Raw genomic sequence first — 19,785 nt, 5'->3', positions numbered from 1 at the left:
CTTCTCCGCAGCAAAAATGGTACCACGCGTGAGGGCGGGGTCGGCGGCACACAGACAATAACTATTGGTTGAGAGCAGCACTGGCCTCCTTTCCAGCTCCTCCATTGGCCAGTTCCATAAGGCGGAACCTGTGAGGGGTTGGATTTGAAGTATTGATATTTCGGAGCCGGCGACCGATCTTAGTGAGACCCGGGAACCTGTGGGAGAGGCCGCTGCAAACGCGCTGTTGAGTGAGTGCCCTCCGCCTGAACTGCCTTTCCATCCCTTAGCTCGCAATTGCTAAATGGCCAGCCCTCGGCGCGCCTGCGCGAGACCCTTCCCCCGCCCCCACTTCTCCCGCCGCTTTGCCACCCTCACCACCCCCACGCGCCTGCGCAGGGCGGTCGGCTACTGCGCGGTTGTCGGGACTGCAAAAGATCTGCCTTCTCGTCGGGCAGCTGAACCAGAGGGTTCTAGTTCGAATTGGTGGTCTCTGTATTTGTCCCTCCTCTTTAGCTCCCTTTAGCTCTTTGGCTCCTCTTTAGCTCCCGGCGCAAGGCCCCTGCCCTCCACTTTCCTCTTTCTTGCGGGTTGGCTGCAGGGTGAGCAATTTCGGGAGGGGTCGGATAATCCCATACACTGAACCTGAAGGTGTAGTTCTGATTAGTCATCTTTTTTGTCTGTCCTGCAGTTTCCAGGACTACGGGGAGGGTAATAGCTTTACGTTGCAGGATGCAAGACAGTGACTCCTGCAAATCTCCCCTAGCAGACCTGTGAGGCATGGCACCGGGCCTGGCTCCTGTGTCTCCCCCAGCGGACTGTAACCCCTGAGGGCAGGGATCAGGCCTGGTTACTGTGTCTCCTTCACCAGAGCATGACCAATGAGGGCTGGGACCTAGTCTGATTCTTGTGTCTGACCACCAGACTGTGACCAATGAGAGCAGAGACTAGGCCTGGTTCCTGTCTTACCCAATGAGATCAATGAGAGCTGGGACCTGTTCTGGTTCCTGTGTCTACCTTATATGGCTCCCAGAGGGCAGGAACAAGCTTTCAGTTTTTCTGTGGCCTTATGTTCATGTTTTTAAAATAGTATATAATTAGATTTTTTTAGTTGAGTCAGTCTTAATCGGTTAATTGAGCCCACTTACATTTCTTGTCATAATAAACTATTTGGATATGATTTTATGATCTCATTCTATGCCTTTGTATTTGTTCAGGTTTTTTTTTTTTAATTCTCTTTTCTACATATCCACACACCCACCATCAGCCTACAAAGACATGACCACCAACGCCAGCCCCACGCACCCCTACTGGCCTCAGCACCTGAGACTAGACAACTTTGTGCCTAATGACTGCCCCACCTGGCATATCCTGGCTGGCCTCTTCTCCATCTCTGGAGTCTTAGTTGTGACCACATGGCTATTGTCAGGGCGTGCTGCGGTCGTCCCACTTGGGACTTGGCGGAGACTGTCCCTGTGCTGGTTTGCAGTATGTGGGTTCATTCACTTGGTGATTGAGGGCTGGTTCAGCCTCTACCACGCGGACCTTCTCGGAGACCAAGCCATCTTATCTCAACTCTGTGAGTCCTGGGTTCTTCAATATGCTGTGGAAGGGAATTTCCTGGGCAGGGATTGGCTTAGATGTTTACCTACCCACCAACTCTTATTCCATTTGTTTAAAATAAATTTTTAAAATTTATTTAACTTTTGTTGCATGTATATTCACATGGGTCCAAAATGAAGCCATTTAGAGGTATGCAGTAAAAATCTACCTTCTATCCTCCAAGTTTCCCCAAATAATTGCTTATGTTTCTTTTCAGGGTTTTACACATAAATTACACACATAAGCCTCAGTTTGCTCAACTGTAGAAGAGGGATAATAGTCATACCCAAATACATGTAAGACACTTAGAACAATGTTTGGCAGACAATACATGCCATATAACTTTATTATCATCATCATCATCATTTTAATGTTTCCTTTTGTATAAATGGTAGCATGCTTTTTTTAAAATGAACTTTGCTTCTGAACTTTGCTTTTTTTTGATGAGGACACTCATCATAAGTTTATGAAGAGTTTGAAAGCATAAATGTTACAGAATTATTTGACTTTTCCAGTATTAATAGGTATTTCCCCTAATCTTTTGCTGTTACGAACAGTATTCCTTTTTGGCCTCATGAATAAATCTGCTAGAACATTCTTCTGCAAGTCTCTGTGTGGAGATCTGCTTTCATTTCTCTTGGGTAGATGTGGAGGAGTAGAATATCTGGGTCCTGTGGTAGATGTGTGTTTAATGTTATGAAAAACTGCCAAACTTTTCAAGAATGGCTGCACCATTTTATATTCCCACCAGCAGTATATTAGAGTTAGTTTTTCCACATCCTCATCAATACTTGATATGACCGGGTGTTTATTAAATTTTAGTCCTTCGAGTGGATGTGAGTGATATCTCATTATGGTTTTAATTTGCTTTCCCTTAGTGATTAATAAGTACCTTTCATGTGTTTATTGACCATTTAGAATCCTGTTTTGTGAAAAACCTATTTCAGTCTCCTGTCTATTTTTATATTGGGTAATCTATCTTTTCCTTAGTGATCTCTGCTTACTCTTTCATTTACTTATCTGTTCACCTTCGAGCTCTCTCTCTTTCTCTCATTGGCTACTTTCCTCACTCCATCATTTACACCTGCCTGGTTTTATTCCACAAACATTTATTGAATACAAGACAATCACAGCAACACTTAATGTTCTGTGTCAGGTTTGCACACATTATCTTGTATACATATAAAAACAGCTGCCCCATTTCACAGATGAGGAAACTGAGGCATGGGGAGGTTATAAAGCCTGCCTTCTTACATGAGCCCTCGGCTCTCACAAGTCTGACTTCCTTTTCCTGCTGATGTTCTTCATATAAGTTTCTTGTCTTCTTCAGGGAAAGAGTATGCCAAGGGAGACAGCCGATACATCCTGTAAGTGTTTGTCAAGGGAGACCTGCATTGTTTTGGGGGGAGGTAAGTCAGGGAGCATTAAGGGGTGCCTTGTAGGTAGAGCACAGTTATGCCAGTGCCCCCTCCATCCTTTCTCTTGCAGGGATGATAACTTCATGATATGCATGGAGACCATCACGGCTTACCTGTGGGGACCACTCAGCCTGTGGGTGGTGATCGCTTTTCTCCGCCAGCAACCCCTCCGCTTTGTCCTACAGCTTGTGGTCTCTGTGGGTGAGGAAAAGGCCCACAATGGGTGCTTGAGGGCTTGATGGGGGATCTACAGACATGGGGGGCATTCCTGCGGGTGGGACTTCTCAATTGTGCCCATCCAGGGCTGAGTCAGACTGAATGACAAACTCCCTGAGGTTTTGGAACAGCCATGCCCCTCCAGGCCTGTGTTCTCAATCCAGGAGAGTTCATTTCTCCTCCCACTCCATCACAAAGTCTCTCATGAGGGTTACAGTTACATGAGGTGGCCCATGATGGTGGGAAACCCCTGCATTCTTCTGAATCAAGATTCTGAGATTCCTTCATCTGAAATTCAGTCCTGTTATGTTCTTATGTTGTTAGCTTTCTGGAAATGTGAGTTCTCTTTAGTCCTAGAATCCTGAGCTGTCTTGAATGAAAGGATTTTGAGCTTAAATTCCGGAGACATGAACTCTCTTGAGTTCAGAAAGTCTCAGCTTCTGATTTCTGGAATTCTCACATTTCTGATTTCTCAAATCTTCAGTCATGTGATTTCAGAACTTTTATGTCTCTGAATTTGGGAATTCTGAGCTCTAATAACTTGGAAAATGGCTTGGAATTGTTCCTCCTCCTTACAGAGTTTTCTTCTCCTTCTACCTCCCACAGGTCAGGTATATGGAGATGTGCTCTATTTCCTGACAGAGTACCGTGATGGATTCCAGCACGGAGAGCTGGGCCACCCGCTCTACTTCTGGTTTTACTTTGTCTTCTTGAACGCCCTGTGGCTGGTGCTGCCCGGACTCCTCATACTGGATTCTATAAAGCAACTTGCTCATGCCCAGAGCATACTGGATGCCAAAGCCCCAAAAGCCAAGAGCAAGCAGAACTAAAGAGTGATGAACTAGGCTTAAACACCGGCTATTGAGGAACTCTTAATCAGGAAATAAAGATCTTGACCCTATACTGAGAGATCTTTAATTATTAACCCCAGAGATGCCCCATGACTGACACTATAGATCCTTCCAGCACTCATTCCACAGACCACCATCCTTTCAGCCATAGACCAGCATCATCATCCCATAGACCTCGAACCTATGACCTCACAACTTTCCATCACTAACCCTACAGATTCCCCTGATGGTTAATTAGATCCATGAATCACATCTGTAAAGTCTTTTAAGGCATGATCGTCCATCCACACCCTTGGCATTCTCTCCAGAATATACCCTTTCTTGTTTTGAAATATGGTCAGGCTGAGAATTTTCCAAATCCAAGTTCTTCGGTTTACTCAGCCTCTTATCTCCTGATCAGGTATCCCACAAATACCCCATTACTAACTCCATATATCCCCTATTACTCACTCCAAAGAACCCCATCACTACCTTAAAGATTCCCATCGCTCACACCAGAGACCCCCACAAAAGTCACTCCACTACCCCACATACTCCATCATTAACTCCTAAGATACCCATCACTCTCCCCACAAACAGCCTTTCATTTGCTCCATTGACGGAGAGAATCATTCACTTCACAGACCTCCATCACACCACAGACCCCATCACTTGCCCCAAGAGACCTTCCATCACGTACAACTCTATGACTCATTCATAGATCCCCCATCATGTGTTGCACAGACCTTATCACTCTTCTACAAAATGCCCTATCATTTACCCCATAGGTCTCTTATCACTCACCATAGATCCCTCAATCACTCACTCTGTAAACTCCCCATAATGATTTTGAAGAATCTTATTTACCTTACATTCCCCATCACTCACCCTATAGATCCCCAATTACCCCACAGATCTTTCATCACTTACACCATATCCTATCACTCATCCCACAGACATCCCTTCACTCACCCCACAGACCACTTATCATGTATCCACAGATACCCCTCACCCTACAGACCCCTATTGCTTATCCAGCAGTCTCTGTCTTTAACCTCAAAGACCTTCAGTCATAAAACAAATCGGTACTTGAGGAATTTTGTGGAGGTGGCCATATTAAACTGCAGATACCTGTAGATGGGCTCCAGGTGACCTGTGCAGGGCAGGACTTCAGTTTAAATCTTGGTTCTGCTTGAGCCTACAGTGTCACTTTTTGAGAAGTGCCTCACTGTTAACCCAAAGCCCTGCATTAATTTCTCACCTCAGATCCATCACTTACCTCATTGTTTACTTAAGGCTCTCCCTCAAGCACAGCAGGCACCACCCCACCTTCTGTCCATTGCACTCTCTTCTCTCTGTCCTATTTACTATCTCTTTGATCTTGAGCATGTTTTCCCATGGCCTTCATTCAGTGCTTTCATATGTAAAATGCTGATAATGATAGTACCTACCTCAGGATTTTTATGCAGATTAGGTGAATTAATATATTTACACTATCTGGTATACACTTTGTTGAATGGAAGAATGAACAAATGAAAGAGAAAATTCTCCCCTGCACTATGGCAAGGACCTCTTTTTTGCTCTTCTTGCTTCCAGTATATTTCCTTCCAGAGGTTTCGCCACAACCAAGACAGGGGCATCTGAACACATCATAAGCCTGTGCTCCAGGGCCCTCAGGATAAATTCCAAGTTCTAGGCTAATGTTTTGCTCATTCCACTCTGTGATAATTTTAATGAAAAGCAACTTTCAAACTCCTTGTTTCCATCAGAAAACCTGGCAGTGCCACAAGAAGTGTTTTAGAAAAGGAGACTTCTCTTAAAAGGTAACATTAAAGGTACATCCTACAATACTGCAACAACAGCTGAAGTCCAGGTACCTTACAGGACTCCTTGGTTACAAATTACATTTTTAAGAGCAGCATGTATTTTGTCCAAACCATAGAGACGTTGTACAGTAAAATGAGAATGGCTTTTTGCATTTTGTGGTACATAAACTTTCTCAAAGGAGTCTAAAATATGTCCAGTATGGGCACACACTGTTTAATAACAGGACTGACTTCAACGTGTTGTAAAGATTCAATAAAAACAGAGGCAAACTTGTCCACAGAGCATACAAACGGCTTTTATGGGTAAATTATTTATTAAAGTATAACATGCAGGCAGAAACAGCAAAAGTCTAAATGTACAGGTCCGTGAATTTTCATAACGTGTAAGCTATTTTTTAAGATTGTGGGAAAAGGATTATTCTTCCATTCAGTAGATTCGTTTGAAATGATTTTAAATAGATGACGTCATCTCTAAGCAGAGACACAAGGCGACTTGGGGCAGACGTGGGGCGTTGACGTTATCGCGCAGCAGCTTCCTTTCCCCGCCCACTTTTCTCGCCCCAATAGGTCGCCGCGTTAACACACACCTAGGTGAATCCGGAAGCAAAGTGACCAAATCAAGGACGAGGGAGGCGGGGCCTCAGTAAGCGCCTGCACACTGGCTAAAGTGACGCAAAATGCTCGGCTTTGGGGGGCGGGGCTCTTGGCAACAGCACACTGCGCAAGCGCAGAGGTGACCGCCTCCCTGTGCCAAGCGGGGGGTGGGTAGGGTCGCGTGGCGCCCTCTGCGCCTGCGCCAGGGCACAAGGTGGGGCCGCGGGCTCCCGCATTCTGGCGTGCGCACAAGGGTAGGGGGCAACGGTCAACTGTCACCCCTAGGTGGGTGGCGGCAGGATGGCGACGGCCTCTGGGTCCTCGGACTTGGCTGGCTCCGGAGCGCCCCCGCCTGGTGGGGGAGCCCAGGCGGCGGCAGCTGAGGAGGAGGAGCGAGAGGTGGTGCGGGTCCGAGTCAAGGTGAGGCTGGTGGCCGGTCGTTCAGCCCGCCCGGAGCTCCCGGGAGAGGGGAAGGTGGTGGCTGTCCTAGGATGGAGGGCGGGACTTGAGAATTGGGGTGTTACGTGAGGGGAGAGGCTTGAGGGCAGAATATTGGTGGTTTGGGTGGGGGCTGGGGGAAGGCTGGACCTGGGAATGCGGGGGCAGAGGGTGGGGCGTGGGGATTGCAAATTGAAGGGTAGGGCCCTCTGGAATAGATAGGAGGAGATTGTGGGTAGAGAGGAGGGGCTATAGGGTTGGAGGAGGGAACTTAATGGAGTGGAGCCCTGAGAAATGAGGGAGGTTGTTGCTGTCTGAAAAGGAGGCGCTGACATCGGTTTAACATTGTGTTGAGAGTGCACTTTTGTGTAAATCCCCACACTGGATGAGCAGACACACTCGTCGGGGAGAGAAACAGCTAAATAAAGGAAATGCTTCAGACACTGGTGAATGTCATGGGGAGATAACGAAAAAGATTCCGAACTAGGGAGTTGCTTTAGCCAAGGTCGTGCAGGGAAATATCCAGAAAGGTATTGAGGGAACAGAGACTCAAATAAAAAGGAGTCACCAGTGTGCATATCATGGGGGGAAGAGTGTTTTAGACCGAGAGAACAGCAAGGGCAAAAGCTGGGAGGTGGGGATGAGCTTGGCATGTTCCCTTAGGTTTCCATATTGCTGGAGCCCAGAGAGTGAGGAGAATAGTGGTAGGGGGTGGATGGGAGAGGTCAGAGAGGGGCAGATTGTGAAGGGCCTTTGACATGTATTCTATTCTTGAGTAAGAAAGCTGTTGCAGTAGTTCCAGCAAGTGGTTACTGGCTCAGACTAGGGTGGTGGCACTGGTGGTGATAAGAGGTTAGATTCTCGAGAGAAGTAAACAGATCACTTCAGTGTAATAGAGCAAACTCAAAGGTAGACGTTTGGGTGTTCAAAGAAGAGAAGATGCTTAAGTTGTGAGTGAGCCAGTTAAAGAGTGGCAAGGACCTTCCAGACTGGGGGATGTCCACAAGCACAGGCCTGGAGCCCGAATGTGTTCAGAGTAACTTCTGGGAGTTTGGTAGTACCAGAGTGTAAAGTTCCAAAAAGCTCCCTTTGGGAATCCTGGGGTTCCTTTTGAAGAGATTTAAGCAAGAGAGTGTTGTAGATAGACATGCTAGATTTGGTTGCAGCGTGGAAGACCGGTTTAATAAGGGCCAGGCTGGACATGTCTTTTTGCCTTTTCATACTGTTCATGGGGTTCTCAAGGCTCATTGGGAAAGACCCTGATGCTGGGGGAGATTGAGGGCAGGAGAAGAAGGGGGCATCCAAGGATGAGGTGGTTGGATGGCGTCACGAACTCAATGGACGTGAGTTTGAGCAAACTCCGGGAGATAGTGAAGGACAGGGAAGCCTGGCATGCTGCAGTCCATGGGGTCACAAAGAGTCGAACACAACTGAGCGACTGAACAACAAAAGATTGCTCATGGTGGTCTTGGCAACCATCCTTGAGGGGATGTAGAAGAAGGATTGGGTACCTGGACTATTGCAGTAGCCTCCTCCTCACTGGACCACTGCTTTCTCCTTTGTCCCCCACAGACTGTTCATAGAGCAGCCAGAAGGGTCCTGTTAAATCCTGAATCAAACCACATCCCTCCTCTACTCGAACCCTCCCAAGCCTCCCCCCTCACTCAGAGAAATTTTATGGGCTGGAGATTTTATGGGTCCCAGTTCTCTCCATGGCCCAGAACCCCTGCCTTGATCTGGCCCCTGCCACATCTCTACCCTTACCTTCTGCCATATCATCCATGTCAGTGTGTGATGTGACCCCTGATGGCCTACCCCATGTCTTCTCTCCACAGAAATGTGAGAGCTTCTTGCCACTTGAGTTTCGCTCTTTTGCTGTGGACCCCCAAATCACTTCGCTCGATGTGTTACAACACATCCTCATCCGAGCCTTTGACTTGAATGGGTGAGTAATGGGGTGTGGGGCAAAACCAGTGGGCCACCCACCTTGACAGCAGTTGTTTGGCATTTTTATTGTTGTTGTTTGGTAGGGAGGGTTGTTTGTTTTGTTATTATTAGTATAAATAGTCCCACAGTAAACAAATAGCCACATGCATATCTTGGAAATGTTTTGGAAAATCTAGTCATAGGATAAATTCCTAGCAGTGATATTGCTGAATTAAAGGGTGTATACTTCTTAAAGTTTCAACAGATGTTTCCAAAATGTTCTCCAGGTAGGTGTTACCAATTTACCATCTCAGCAGCAGCCCATAAAATTTCTGTTTTCCTCACACCCTCACAAACACTAGTTACTAAAAAACATTAGAAAATTTGCCAACCTGATAGATGAAAGATAGTGTCTCCTGGGGGCAAATGTGATGGTTATTTTGGTATCATTGTTATTTTGGAGGAATATATGCACATGGTAACAAACTCAAAGGGTACAAAAATGATGGGTATTTAGGGGGGGTTTCCATGGTGACAGTTGGTTCTGGCAATGGCTCAGCAGGTAAAGAATCCACCTGCAATGCAGGGGACACAGGAAATGAGGATTTGATTCCTGGGTTGGAAAGATTCCCCTGGAGAAGGAAATGGCAACCCACTCCAGTATTCTCACCTGGAAAATTATATGGACAGAGGAGCCTGTCAGACTATAGTCCCTGGGGTCACAAAGAGTTGAACACAACTGAGTGACTAAACACGTTCATGGTGACAGTAGTTATCACACAACATGCTTTGCATAGAGTTGCACTGGTGTACCTAAGGAACAAGTTGTTAGTTGTTATTTGACTTTTTTACATAAACATTTTCTGTTGTGGAAAATAACAACCATACAGCTTGCTTTATTTTTTATGCACAAGGCTACTTTCTTCCCACTTCCATCCCTCAACTACTCGGTTACCCTCCCTAGAGGAGACCCCAGTACCAGTTTAGTGTGTTCTCCAGATACAAGCAGATGTGCATCTGTTTCTGCGTTTGTGAAACAAACTTCCCAGGCTTCTTTTGGAAATGGTCCCTGAGGCTTCCCAGGCACAGGGGCCCTGAAAGCTGCCGTGTTTCCTCTGTCCAGGAAGAAGAACTTTGGTATCAGCTACCTGGGCCGAGATCGGCTGGGGCAGGAAGCTTACCTCTCACTCTTGTCTGACTGGGACCTCAGCACAGCCTTCGCCACTGCCTCCAAACCTTACCTGCACCTTCGTGTAGATATCCGGCCCACTGAGGACAGTGAGTACCCGGTGCTCTGGGGGCACTGCCCTGTGATACCCCCCTTTCCCCATAGGATTACTCCACTCCTCACAACACATTCCTTCACAGTGAGCTAAGGAGCAAGGAATCCTAGGTCCAAATCCTGGCTTGGCCACTGGCCCTCAATTTCTTTATCAATAAAGTAGAGATATGGTATCTTAGGGCCATCATGAAGATTAAACAGGGAAATTCATGTAAAAATGCCTGAAAAGGTACATGGCTGCCTAGTGAATGCTCAAAAAGTATTAGCTCTAATGACAATAATTATCATATTTATTATAGCATATAATCTAGTGATAATTACAGAATGCAGTATAACAATAGAGCTATAGTATTATATGTTTCAGTTATAATATCATAAATATAATAATGCTGATTATAGTCATGGTAATTGTATTTATTCATTCACTCATCCTGTACTCATTTTCATTGATTTGTTCCTTTGATCTCTCAGCCACTTTCAGTCTTCTCATATTTGTTCCCCTGTAGTCATATTTGTTTTGACTGTACTGGTCCCAGGGAGCCCACAGATAAATTAAGACATGGTCCTGAAAATTTGATTATGAAGCATACATTAGATAATAATAGTGTCAGTGTAAAATTTCCAGGGTATGGTTATGGTATCATGGTTATTGAAGGAAAATATCCTTGTTCTTGGGAAAAACACAAGTATTAAGGGGTAAGGTGTTATGATATCTGCAAATAACTTGGCAAAATAATAAATGTATGTATATATATACATATATATATATATATATATATATATGGAGATAATGAGATGAAGCAAATGCAGCAAAAAATGTGAACAGTTAGGGGAGTAGATGAAAGATGTATGGATGGTCAATGTATTCATCTTTTTAACTTTGTCATAGATTTGAAATTTTTTTTTAAAGTAAAAAGTTGTAGAGTAGAAGATATGGTTTCCAGTCTCAGGAAATTCACAGTGCCTATTTGAGATGCCTGAATAGGCATTTTACTGATGTCATAATAACATAAAATAACTAACATGTGTCAAACACTTGAGGCCATTGTACACACATAGTATTTATTCACTGAATTGTCAAAACAATCCTACAGAGTAGGGATGACCGTTATCCCCATGTTACAGATGAGGAAACTGAGGCTCAGAGAGGGGACAGGACCTGTCCCTGTCACAGAGACAGTCAGTGAAGGAGCGTGATTTGAAAGCAGGTGGTGGCTGAACTTTCAAAACATTTGCTCTTAAACATTTGACTATAAAATATGGGGCTTATTTAAAAAAAGAGATTAGAGAAAAAGAGAATCAGAGAGAGAGAGAGACAAACAAGAGTCAGAGGGAAAGACAGTGACTGAGACAGGCAGAGAGACAAATGGAAAAAGACTGGTAGCCAGAGACACAGGAACCTCTGCACAAGCAGCCCAGTGTGCTACTCTGTGTCAGTCACTTAGCTAATTCCCCAAGCCTCCATTTCCTTACGTATAAAATAGACACAGGAGCACTATTTCAGTAAAAAAAATAAAATCTGCTCTGCCAATAAGCATGTGAAGAAAACCCCAACTACACACAAACTGAGAGGAATGCAAATTACACCGAGATAGACACCCAGTAGTTTGTCAAAAGGACATTTAAAAGTTACCTTTATAAATAGAATCAACTTTCCCGTTATTTCCATTCTATTTGTACCATTGTCTTATTTGCAAAACTCCTGCAAATACACGAGTTTGTTTTCGAATTCCTAATTCTCTTACATTGATCTCTTTGTTAAATCCTAAGCCAGTTCCATGTTGTTTTAATCACATAGTTTTGATATATGTTTTCCTTTTTAAAATTATTCCTGAATATTCCTGTGCACTTACTGTTCTTTTCATTTAATAGAATTAGCTTATCATTTCATTAAGATACTGATGGGAATTTGACTGGAGTTGTTTTTTTTTCCATACCACAGTTTGCAGGATCTTAGTTCCCTGACCAGGGATTGAACCCAGGCCTTAGCAGTGAAATCTTGGAGTCCTAACCACTGGACTGCCAGGGAAATTCCTTAATGAAACTAATCTTTAATTATCCAGTAAATACATTGTCCATATTAGAAATAATGATGAAGTCTCTCTCTTGGAATCACTGTGCCTAATCTTGATCCCCTTCCTTAGGCTTCACAGGTGGCCCTAGTGGTAAAGAACCCTCCTGCCAATGCAGGAGACATAAGAGGCATGAGTTCGATCCCTGGGTTGGGAAGATCCCCTGGAGGAGGGCATGGCAACCCACTCCAGTATTCCTGCCTGGAGATTCCCATGGATAGAGGAGCCTGGTGGGCTATGGTCCATCAGGTCACAAAGACATGACTGAAGTAATACAGACCTATCTTTTTGCCCTGCCGGAACTACTTTGATCAGTTTGATGTGTAATCTCACAGGTCCTTTATTCACACACACACACACACACACACACACATTAATCCACATATAGACAGATGTAAGTATATTTGTATTTGTATATGTACACAAATGGTATGTGTTTAACATAAATCATACTATACATTAATAGGTAAGTGTCCAATTGATGGAACTGTTATAAATATTAATGGAATTCTTGGGATTGTGTTCATGAATGTGAAAGCAACAGGCATGTTGTGATCACTTAGATGGCCCAGTCCTTCTTTCTGGGAAGAACTCAGTTTCTGTCACCTCTTCAGTTGGAAAATTCCCAAGCCTAGACGGAATCAATCTGTGCATTCGTGATATGAATTCCCTTTCTGTCATATGTATTGCAGATTTTTTTCCTCAAGCTTATCTTTTTGTTTTATGGCCTTGTTTGTGGTGCTCTTTTGGTCCTATCAAAAACTGTTTGCATGCAGTCTTGTACATATATCTTTTTCTGTATGATTTCTGAATTTCTCCTCTTTAGAACATCTTCCCCATCCACATGCTTATATTCTTCTATTTTATACAAATATTCTCCTATATTTTCTTCTAACACACTTATTATTTTCTTTTACATATAAATGTCTACTCAGTCAACATTGTGATTAGTGGACCTAGTTTTTTTTTTATTTATTTTTATTTATTTGGCTGCATCAGGTCTTGGTTGCATCATAGAGGATCTTTTGTTGTGGTGCCCAGACTCAGTAGTTGTGGCCCACAGGCTTAGTTGCCCTGTGACATGTGGAATCTTCCCAGACCAGAGTACATGTACTTGGATTTATTTCTGGGCTTTCTATATTATATTCTACCAAGACAAGCATTGCATTCCTCCCACAATTTGGGGGGGGGGACTCTTTTTTTTCTTAACTATTCTTAAATGTGAATCCTTTCATAGAAACATTAAAATAATTTTACCCGGTTTCAGAAAAAAACCTATTACATTGCTGATTGGCAGAATATATAACTTAGCATTTGGGAGATTTGACAATTTTATCATAAGGAGGTGTAGTACCTGTAGCACATATTGTGTAATACTGCAAGCAGGGCCTGAGACAGCACCCTACAATGAAACTTGAATGTTTCTTCAGGGAAATGTGTGTATATTCATACTTACTGGGTTACATAAAGACTAGATATAGTCTGATATCAGTTCAGATCCAGTTTTGCCACTAGATGAATTTGTGCTTGTGGAAATCCTTTGTCCATTTTATTAATGGGTTCTTTCTTTTTAAAAAATCAACATGGAATGTCTCTCTTTCTTGTCATGTTTTGGTCTTGAGCAGTGCTTTTCCTGACATTCACATAGCTGCTCTTGCTCTCTGTGTTTGCCAGGTATACCTTCAGATTTCTTCAATTTTTAACCTTTCTTTGTCACCTAGTTTTACTGTGTCTCTCACAAAAACTCCATAGCTGGATTTATGCTTTTTTACACAATTGACAGTGAAATCTTTTGACCACTTTTCCCCTCCAGTCTCCCCCACCCCCACTCACCCTAGCCCTTGAAACAGAAGCTTTGGAACACTTTTCATTCTCATTCTTCTGGTCCCTAACCCTTAACTTCTGGGCTTTGCTTAGGCAATATTGTTTTTTTCTTTTTCAATTCTAGGTTGTCATTATCTTTTCTTTAGAGTTAGTCGCTTATGTTTCAGGAATTCTAATGTAACAATATTACACTCCCAATGACAGTCTGTCATTTTATGTCTAACTATATATTAATATTAAAAACTTGTGGCTTGGCACCATGTACCTTCCCTTTTGCCTTCCTCCACCCACTTTGAGCCCTTGTAGTCATTCACAGTCATTTCTTAGACAACTTCTTTGTTCCCTTCCGGTAAGGTGCATGGGTGGTTGTTGTTCGGTTGCTCAATCGTGTCCGACTCTTTGCGACCCCATGGACTGCAGCATGCCAGGCTTCCCTGACCTTCACTATCTCCCGGAGTTTGCTCAGACTCAGTCCATTGAGTCAATGATGTGATCCAGCCATCTCATCCTCTGTCGCCCCCTTCTCTTCCTGCCCTCAATCAGGCTCTTTTCAAGTGAGTCAGCTCTTTGCATCAGGTGGCCAAAGTATTAGAGCTTCAGCTTCAGTGTCAGTCCTTCCACTGAATATTCAGGGTTGATTTCCTTTAGGATTGACTGGTTTGATCTCCTTGTTGTCCGAGGGACTCGCGAGTCTTCTCCAGCACCAGAGACAAAGCAGCAATTCTTTGGCACTCAGCCTTCTTTATGGTTCAACTCTCACATCTGTACATGACTACTGGGAGAACCATAGCTTTGATTATACAGCAGACCTTTGTCAACAAAGTGATGTCTCTGCTTTTTAATACACTGTCTAGGTTTATCATAACTTTTCTTCCAAGGAGCAAGCATCTTTTAATTTTGTGGCTGCAGTCACCATCTGTAGTGATTTTGGACCCCAAGAAAATAGTCTGTCACTGTTTCAATTGTTTCCCCATCTATTTGTCATGAAGTGATGGGACCAGATGCCATGATCTTAGTTTTTTGAATGTTGAATTTTAAGCCAGCTTTTTCACTCTCCTCTTTCACCTTCATCTAGAGGCTCTTTAATTCCTCTTTAGTGCTTGGGTAACATATATGCTAATAATCAGAAACTTCTTTCTTTGGTTGTGGTGGATATGTACTGACGTGGCTGGATGGGGGCCCTTGGATCTCAGGCCTGTCATGTCAGTGCTCTGTGGATACTGAAAGTCGCTATCTTGCTTTCAGAGTTGTGGAACAGAAGCCCTTTGGCAGTCTGACCTTCTTCCAGTTGTAAGCAGCCTGTTCTTTATCTTTGGAAGCTGGCAAGAGTTTGTCTTCATTCTTAGAATGTGGGCATTTTGCTAGCAGATTAATAAGAGTTGGGAGAGGCCCATGGTCTATGCTATTCATTGATTGATCCTATCTGAGACTTGCCAATCCACTTCTTCATCTCAGGGACACTTTCCTTCATATCTTGGTAATTCTGTCTCTGCCTGACCTCTTTTCTCCTCCTGCATTTCCTACTTTTTGCCTCTCAGGTCTCCTGGACTCACCCTTCAGGTCTCTCTGCTTTCCTCTCATCATTAAGCTTTAGCTCTGTGCCTTGAAAAGGGTTTTTCTCTTTGGTCTTTCAGACTACTGGTGTGACCTTCTTCATTTTACCTGTTGAGTAGTGTGATCTTCTTCATTTTAAGTGTTTTCATGTTTTAGAAATACCATTCTGGCATCTGTTGGGAGAGAGTGGAGAAGGAGGGGCAAAGGGGAAGCAAGGACTGGTTGGATGAGAGGCGTGGTATGAGCTGAGAGAAGAAGTGGAATTGAAGTAGGTTCTGCATGCAGAAGCCATGGGTCTTGGCAACAGTTAGGCCCTGGGAGTTGAGAGATGTTTGTTCAGGTTTGGGGCTTAAGCAATTGAAGAGACAGAGACACTGTTCAGACTTGAGGAGCAGGTCATGTCTTGAATGGATCTTGGGCTCCCCTTGTGGACCCATTAGGTTTGCAGTGCCCAGTGGGACATCCAGGGAGAGGCAGTAACTTGTGGCTCAGGGTTTGCTTCCCCCTCAGCTCTGTGGGAGAAAGTACAGTGGACTTCATGGAAATGTTGCTTAGGGATGGCATTTGCCTGCAAATGACAGTGGCTTGAACAAATCCCAGTTGATTTGTTTCATATAATAGAGTTGGAAAGCCACTGCTCTTTGCTGTTGTCAGCTTAGCAGTTCTGTGGTGCCAGGGTGGACATCTCTTGAGTCTCTCAAACTTACTCAAGTGGCCATTGATGCTTCAAGCCACATGACATTTGAGGTGGGCAGAAAAGATGCAAGGGGGAGTAAAGAAGAGAGAGAAGGGAGAGAACAAGGACCAGAATTGGATAAAATTAAGCATTAAGTCTCTTCTGTGTAACATGCATGACGTACCTGCTCCACAGATACTTTTGCTAAAATTTACCCAGGCCCTGGAGTAAGGTGAATGAGATAAAGATCCTAGCCCTACCATGTCCTTGGCCACTTACTAATTTTTCCAACCTTTTTGTCATGGTCTGTAAGGTGAGAGTAATGGTAGTCTATACCAATTGTGGAAGGAGGACTAGTGGGAAGGTAAGATTCAGGGTTTGGGTTCTTGAGCTTTGGGCCTGACTTTCAAATTTCAGTTCTTTCACCCACTCGCTATGCGACCTTAGGCAACTATTAATACTAATCCTGTCTGTGCCTGTTTCCTCTTAGAAAGATTGGTGATAATAATAGTGCTCAATTTAGAGAGTGCATGTATGTATGTACTTCATACACAGTTGTTTCAGTTGTGTCCATCTCTGCAATCCCATGGACTGTAGTCTACCTGGCTCCTCTGTCCATGGAATTCTTTCTCCAGGAAGAATACTGGAGTGGGTTGCCATTTTCTTCTCCAGGGAATCTTCCCCACCCAAGGGTCCAACCCACTTTTCTTGCATCTCTTGCACTGGCAGGCAGATGTTTTTACCTGTATGAATAGTAAATGAGTTAACATTTGCAAAGAGCTCACAACACTTCCTGTCACTCAGCCCTATGGAAGTGTTGTCTAGTGTTCTTATTGTTTATATTGATGTTAAGCCCTGGCACGGTGCCTGGCACATAGTGCTCTCAATAAACATTGCTTTATATTGTTAAAATATTACTATTAGAGTCTACCAGCCATTCTGTGAGACTGTTTCCACCAGAAGATTATTCATGGTTTTATTTTTTGTGTGATTAGGATGACATAGGAAGGGCGAGTGAAGTGGCTCATTACCTTGTGGGTGGCCTGGCTTCAGAGGGAGAGGAACCTGGTCCTGAGCTCTGGGGTTCTCATACCATGTCATTCTGTGTGCCCAGGCCCGCTGCTGGAAGACTGGGACATAATCAGCCCCAAGGATGTCATTGGCTCCGATGTGCTACTGGCTGAGAAGCGGTCATCTCTGACGACAGCTGCCCTGCCCTTCACACAGTCCATCATCTCTCAGGTGCTTTCAGGGAGCCCCAGGGCCCAGCTGTTATTGGAGGGCAGTGCCTCCCTGGCACCCCCAATTCCAAGCCTACTGGTTGGCACTTGCCCCTGGCCTACCCAGCTAAACAGTGCCCCCCTCCACCCCTCCTTTCACAGGTGGGCCGCACCTTGTCTAAGGTCCAGCAGGTGCTGAGCTGGTCATATGGGGAAGATGTCAAGCCCTTCAAGCCACCCCTGAGTGATGCAGAGTTTCATACTTACCTGAATCATGAGGGCCAGCTCTCCCGCCCCGAGGAATTGCGCCTGCGGATCTATCATGGTGGTGTTGAGCCCTCCCTGCGAAAGGTGAGCCTTCTCCATCACTCATTAGGTCCAGCACGCCCGCACACAAGAATAGCTCAAGAGATGCATGCTCTGGGCCACACTCTCAGGGGATGGTATGGAAGTGTTCCAGTGCATGCAGCTGTAGGAAGGCAGGCTTTTCCAAAGAAGAGCAGAGGCCTAGGGTGGCTGGGTGTTGATAGGTACACACAAGGGCATGGCAGCTCATCTGTAGACCCGCCGCCTCATCCCTTTCATCCCTGGCCAGGTGGTGTGGCGGTACCTGCTGAATGTATACCCAGACGGGCTGACAGGCCGAGAGCGGATGGACTACATGAAACGCAAGAGCCGGGAGTATGAGCAGCTCAAGAGCGAGTGGGCCCAGCGAGCAAGCCCTGAGGACCTGGAGTTCATCCGCAGCACAGTCCTCAAGGATGTGCTGCGTACTGACCGGGCCCACCCCTATTACGCAGGGCCCGAGGACGGCCCACACTTGCGGGCTCTGCACGACCTGCTCACCACCTATGCCGTTACCCACCCGCAGGTGTCCTACTGCCAGGGCATGAGTGACCTGGCCTCGCCCATCCTTGCTGTCATGGACCATGAGGGCCACGCCTTCGTCTGCTTTTGTGGCATCATGAAGCGCCTGGCTGCGAACTTCCACCCTGATGGTCGTGCCATGGCCACCAAATTTGCTCACCTCAAGCTGCTGCTGCGACACGCGGACCCTGACTTCTACCAGTACCTGCAGGAAGCCGGTGCTGATGACCTCTTTTTCTGTTACCGCTGGCTGCTGCTTGAGCTCAAGCGCGAGTTTGCCTTTGACGATGCTCTGCGCATGCTGGAGGTCACCTGGAGCTCACTACCCCCCGACCCTCCTGAGCACGAGGTAGAGCTCGTGGGCCCCCCCAGCCTAGTGGTGGACATGGGCTTCGGGGGCCACCGGGGACGGCCCATGCGGCAGAGACACATGCTGAGGCCCGCCGGTGGAGGAGGCGGTACCTTTGAAGATGCTGTTGACCACTTGACCACCAGCAGCCAGGGGCCTGGTGGCGGGGGGCGTCTTCTGAGGCAAGCCAGTCTGGATGACCTCCAGCAACTCAGGGGTAGAATGGGCCCCAAGAGGGACCCCCTGATCCAGCTGCCCTACCCAGCTGCCCTCATTGGTTCCAAGTCTCTCTCTGAGCCCTTGCTGAACTCCTCAGACCCACTGCTTTCCCCCTCTTCCCACCCTGATTCCCCATCCTCCTCATCTCCACCATCTACCCAGGATGCCTCTCCTGCTGGTGACGTGGCTGCTGGATCCCCCTTGATGCCAGAGGTGGGCTCCCCACAAGACCCTGGGAAGTCCTTGCCACCCCCACCCCCATTGGGCCTGCCCCCACCCCAGGAGTTTGGCCGAGGGAACCCATTCATGCTCTTCCTGTGCCTCGCCATCCTGCTGGAGCACCGTGACCACATCATGCGCAATGGGCTGGATTACAATGAGCTGGCCATGCACTTTGACCGCCTCGTGCGAAAACACCACCTGGGGCGCGTCCTACGCCGGGCCAAGGCTCTCTTCGCTGACTACCTGCAGTCAGAGATGTGGGACTCAGAGGAGGGAGCCGAGGCCACAGCCCCATCTTGATCAGACTCCCTTCAGCCCTCCATCAGCCCCATCAGATCTCCATTCTTTGCCAAGAGGGCCTACACATGAGACCCCACATCCCCGCCTGCCAGCCCTAGACCTGTGGGAGCATAGTACCCTCTCTCCCCAGGTCCGAGAGTATGGGGCTTTGCTTTGACAGTGCCCCATGGAGGCCACGGCCTCCTTTCTCCATTTTTCTTGTTTTGATTTTAACAACTGTACTTTGCACACACAAAAGTCACTGTGGTCTGTGTATTTCTCTGCCTTCTCCCTGGTTTTTGTTGTAAATGGAACCCCCAGGGCCTCTTTACCTGCTGGAGCTGAAACACTGCCCATTTCAAGTGAAGGGTGGCTCCCACTTCCCTGGTGAC

General features: G+C 45.9%; 2 protein-coding genes across 3 annotated transcripts; both read left to right on the top strand.

The window, feature by feature from the left end:
• The first annotated feature begins 78 nt into the window (after nucleotides 1–78).
• Nucleotides 79–4,116, top strand: LOC122689213 (EBP cholestenol delta-isomerase). Of its 2 annotated transcripts, none has more exons than XM_043895434.1 (5): nucleotides 79–230; nucleotides 1,247–1,558; nucleotides 2,912–2,948; nucleotides 3,070–3,200; nucleotides 3,822–4,116. In XM_043895434.1, the coding sequence occupies exons 2-5, from the start codon at nucleotides 1,258–1,260 to the stop codon at nucleotides 4,043–4,045; spliced, it is 693 nt and encodes a 230-aa protein (XP_043751369.1). In that variant the 5' UTR covers nucleotides 79–230; nucleotides 1,247–1,257; the 3' UTR covers nucleotides 4,046–4,116. The 2 variants fall into 2 exon arrangements, with proteins under 2 accessions (XP_043751369.1, XP_043751370.1); XM_043895435.1 differs by having other exon boundaries at nucleotides 123–231; nucleotides 1,199–1,558.
• Nucleotides 4,117–6,590: 2,474 nt separating this feature from the next.
• Nucleotides 6,591–19,651, top strand: TBC1D25 (TBC1 domain family member 25). The gene is made up of 6 exons (XM_043895429.1): nucleotides 6,591–6,885; nucleotides 8,739–8,848; nucleotides 9,953–10,107; nucleotides 17,352–17,479; nucleotides 17,620–17,808; nucleotides 18,053–19,651. Exons 1-6 carry the CDS (start codon nucleotides 6,766–6,768, stop codon nucleotides 19,412–19,414), a joined length of 2,064 nt encoding a protein of 687 aa, XP_043751364.1. The 5' UTR covers nucleotides 6,591–6,765; the 3' UTR covers nucleotides 19,415–19,651.
• The last annotated feature ends 134 nt before the right edge of the window (nucleotides 19,652–19,785 follow it).

This window comes from Cervus elaphus, chromosome X (assembly GCF_910594005.1).
Source record: "Cervus elaphus chromosome X, mCerEla1.1, whole genome shotgun sequence".
In the NCBI taxonomy this organism is placed as follows: domain Eukaryota; kingdom Metazoa; phylum Chordata; class Mammalia; order Artiodactyla; family Cervidae; genus Cervus; species Cervus elaphus.
Note: the sequence above shows the minus strand (reverse complement) of the source record. Positions and strands in the feature narration are given on the sequence as shown.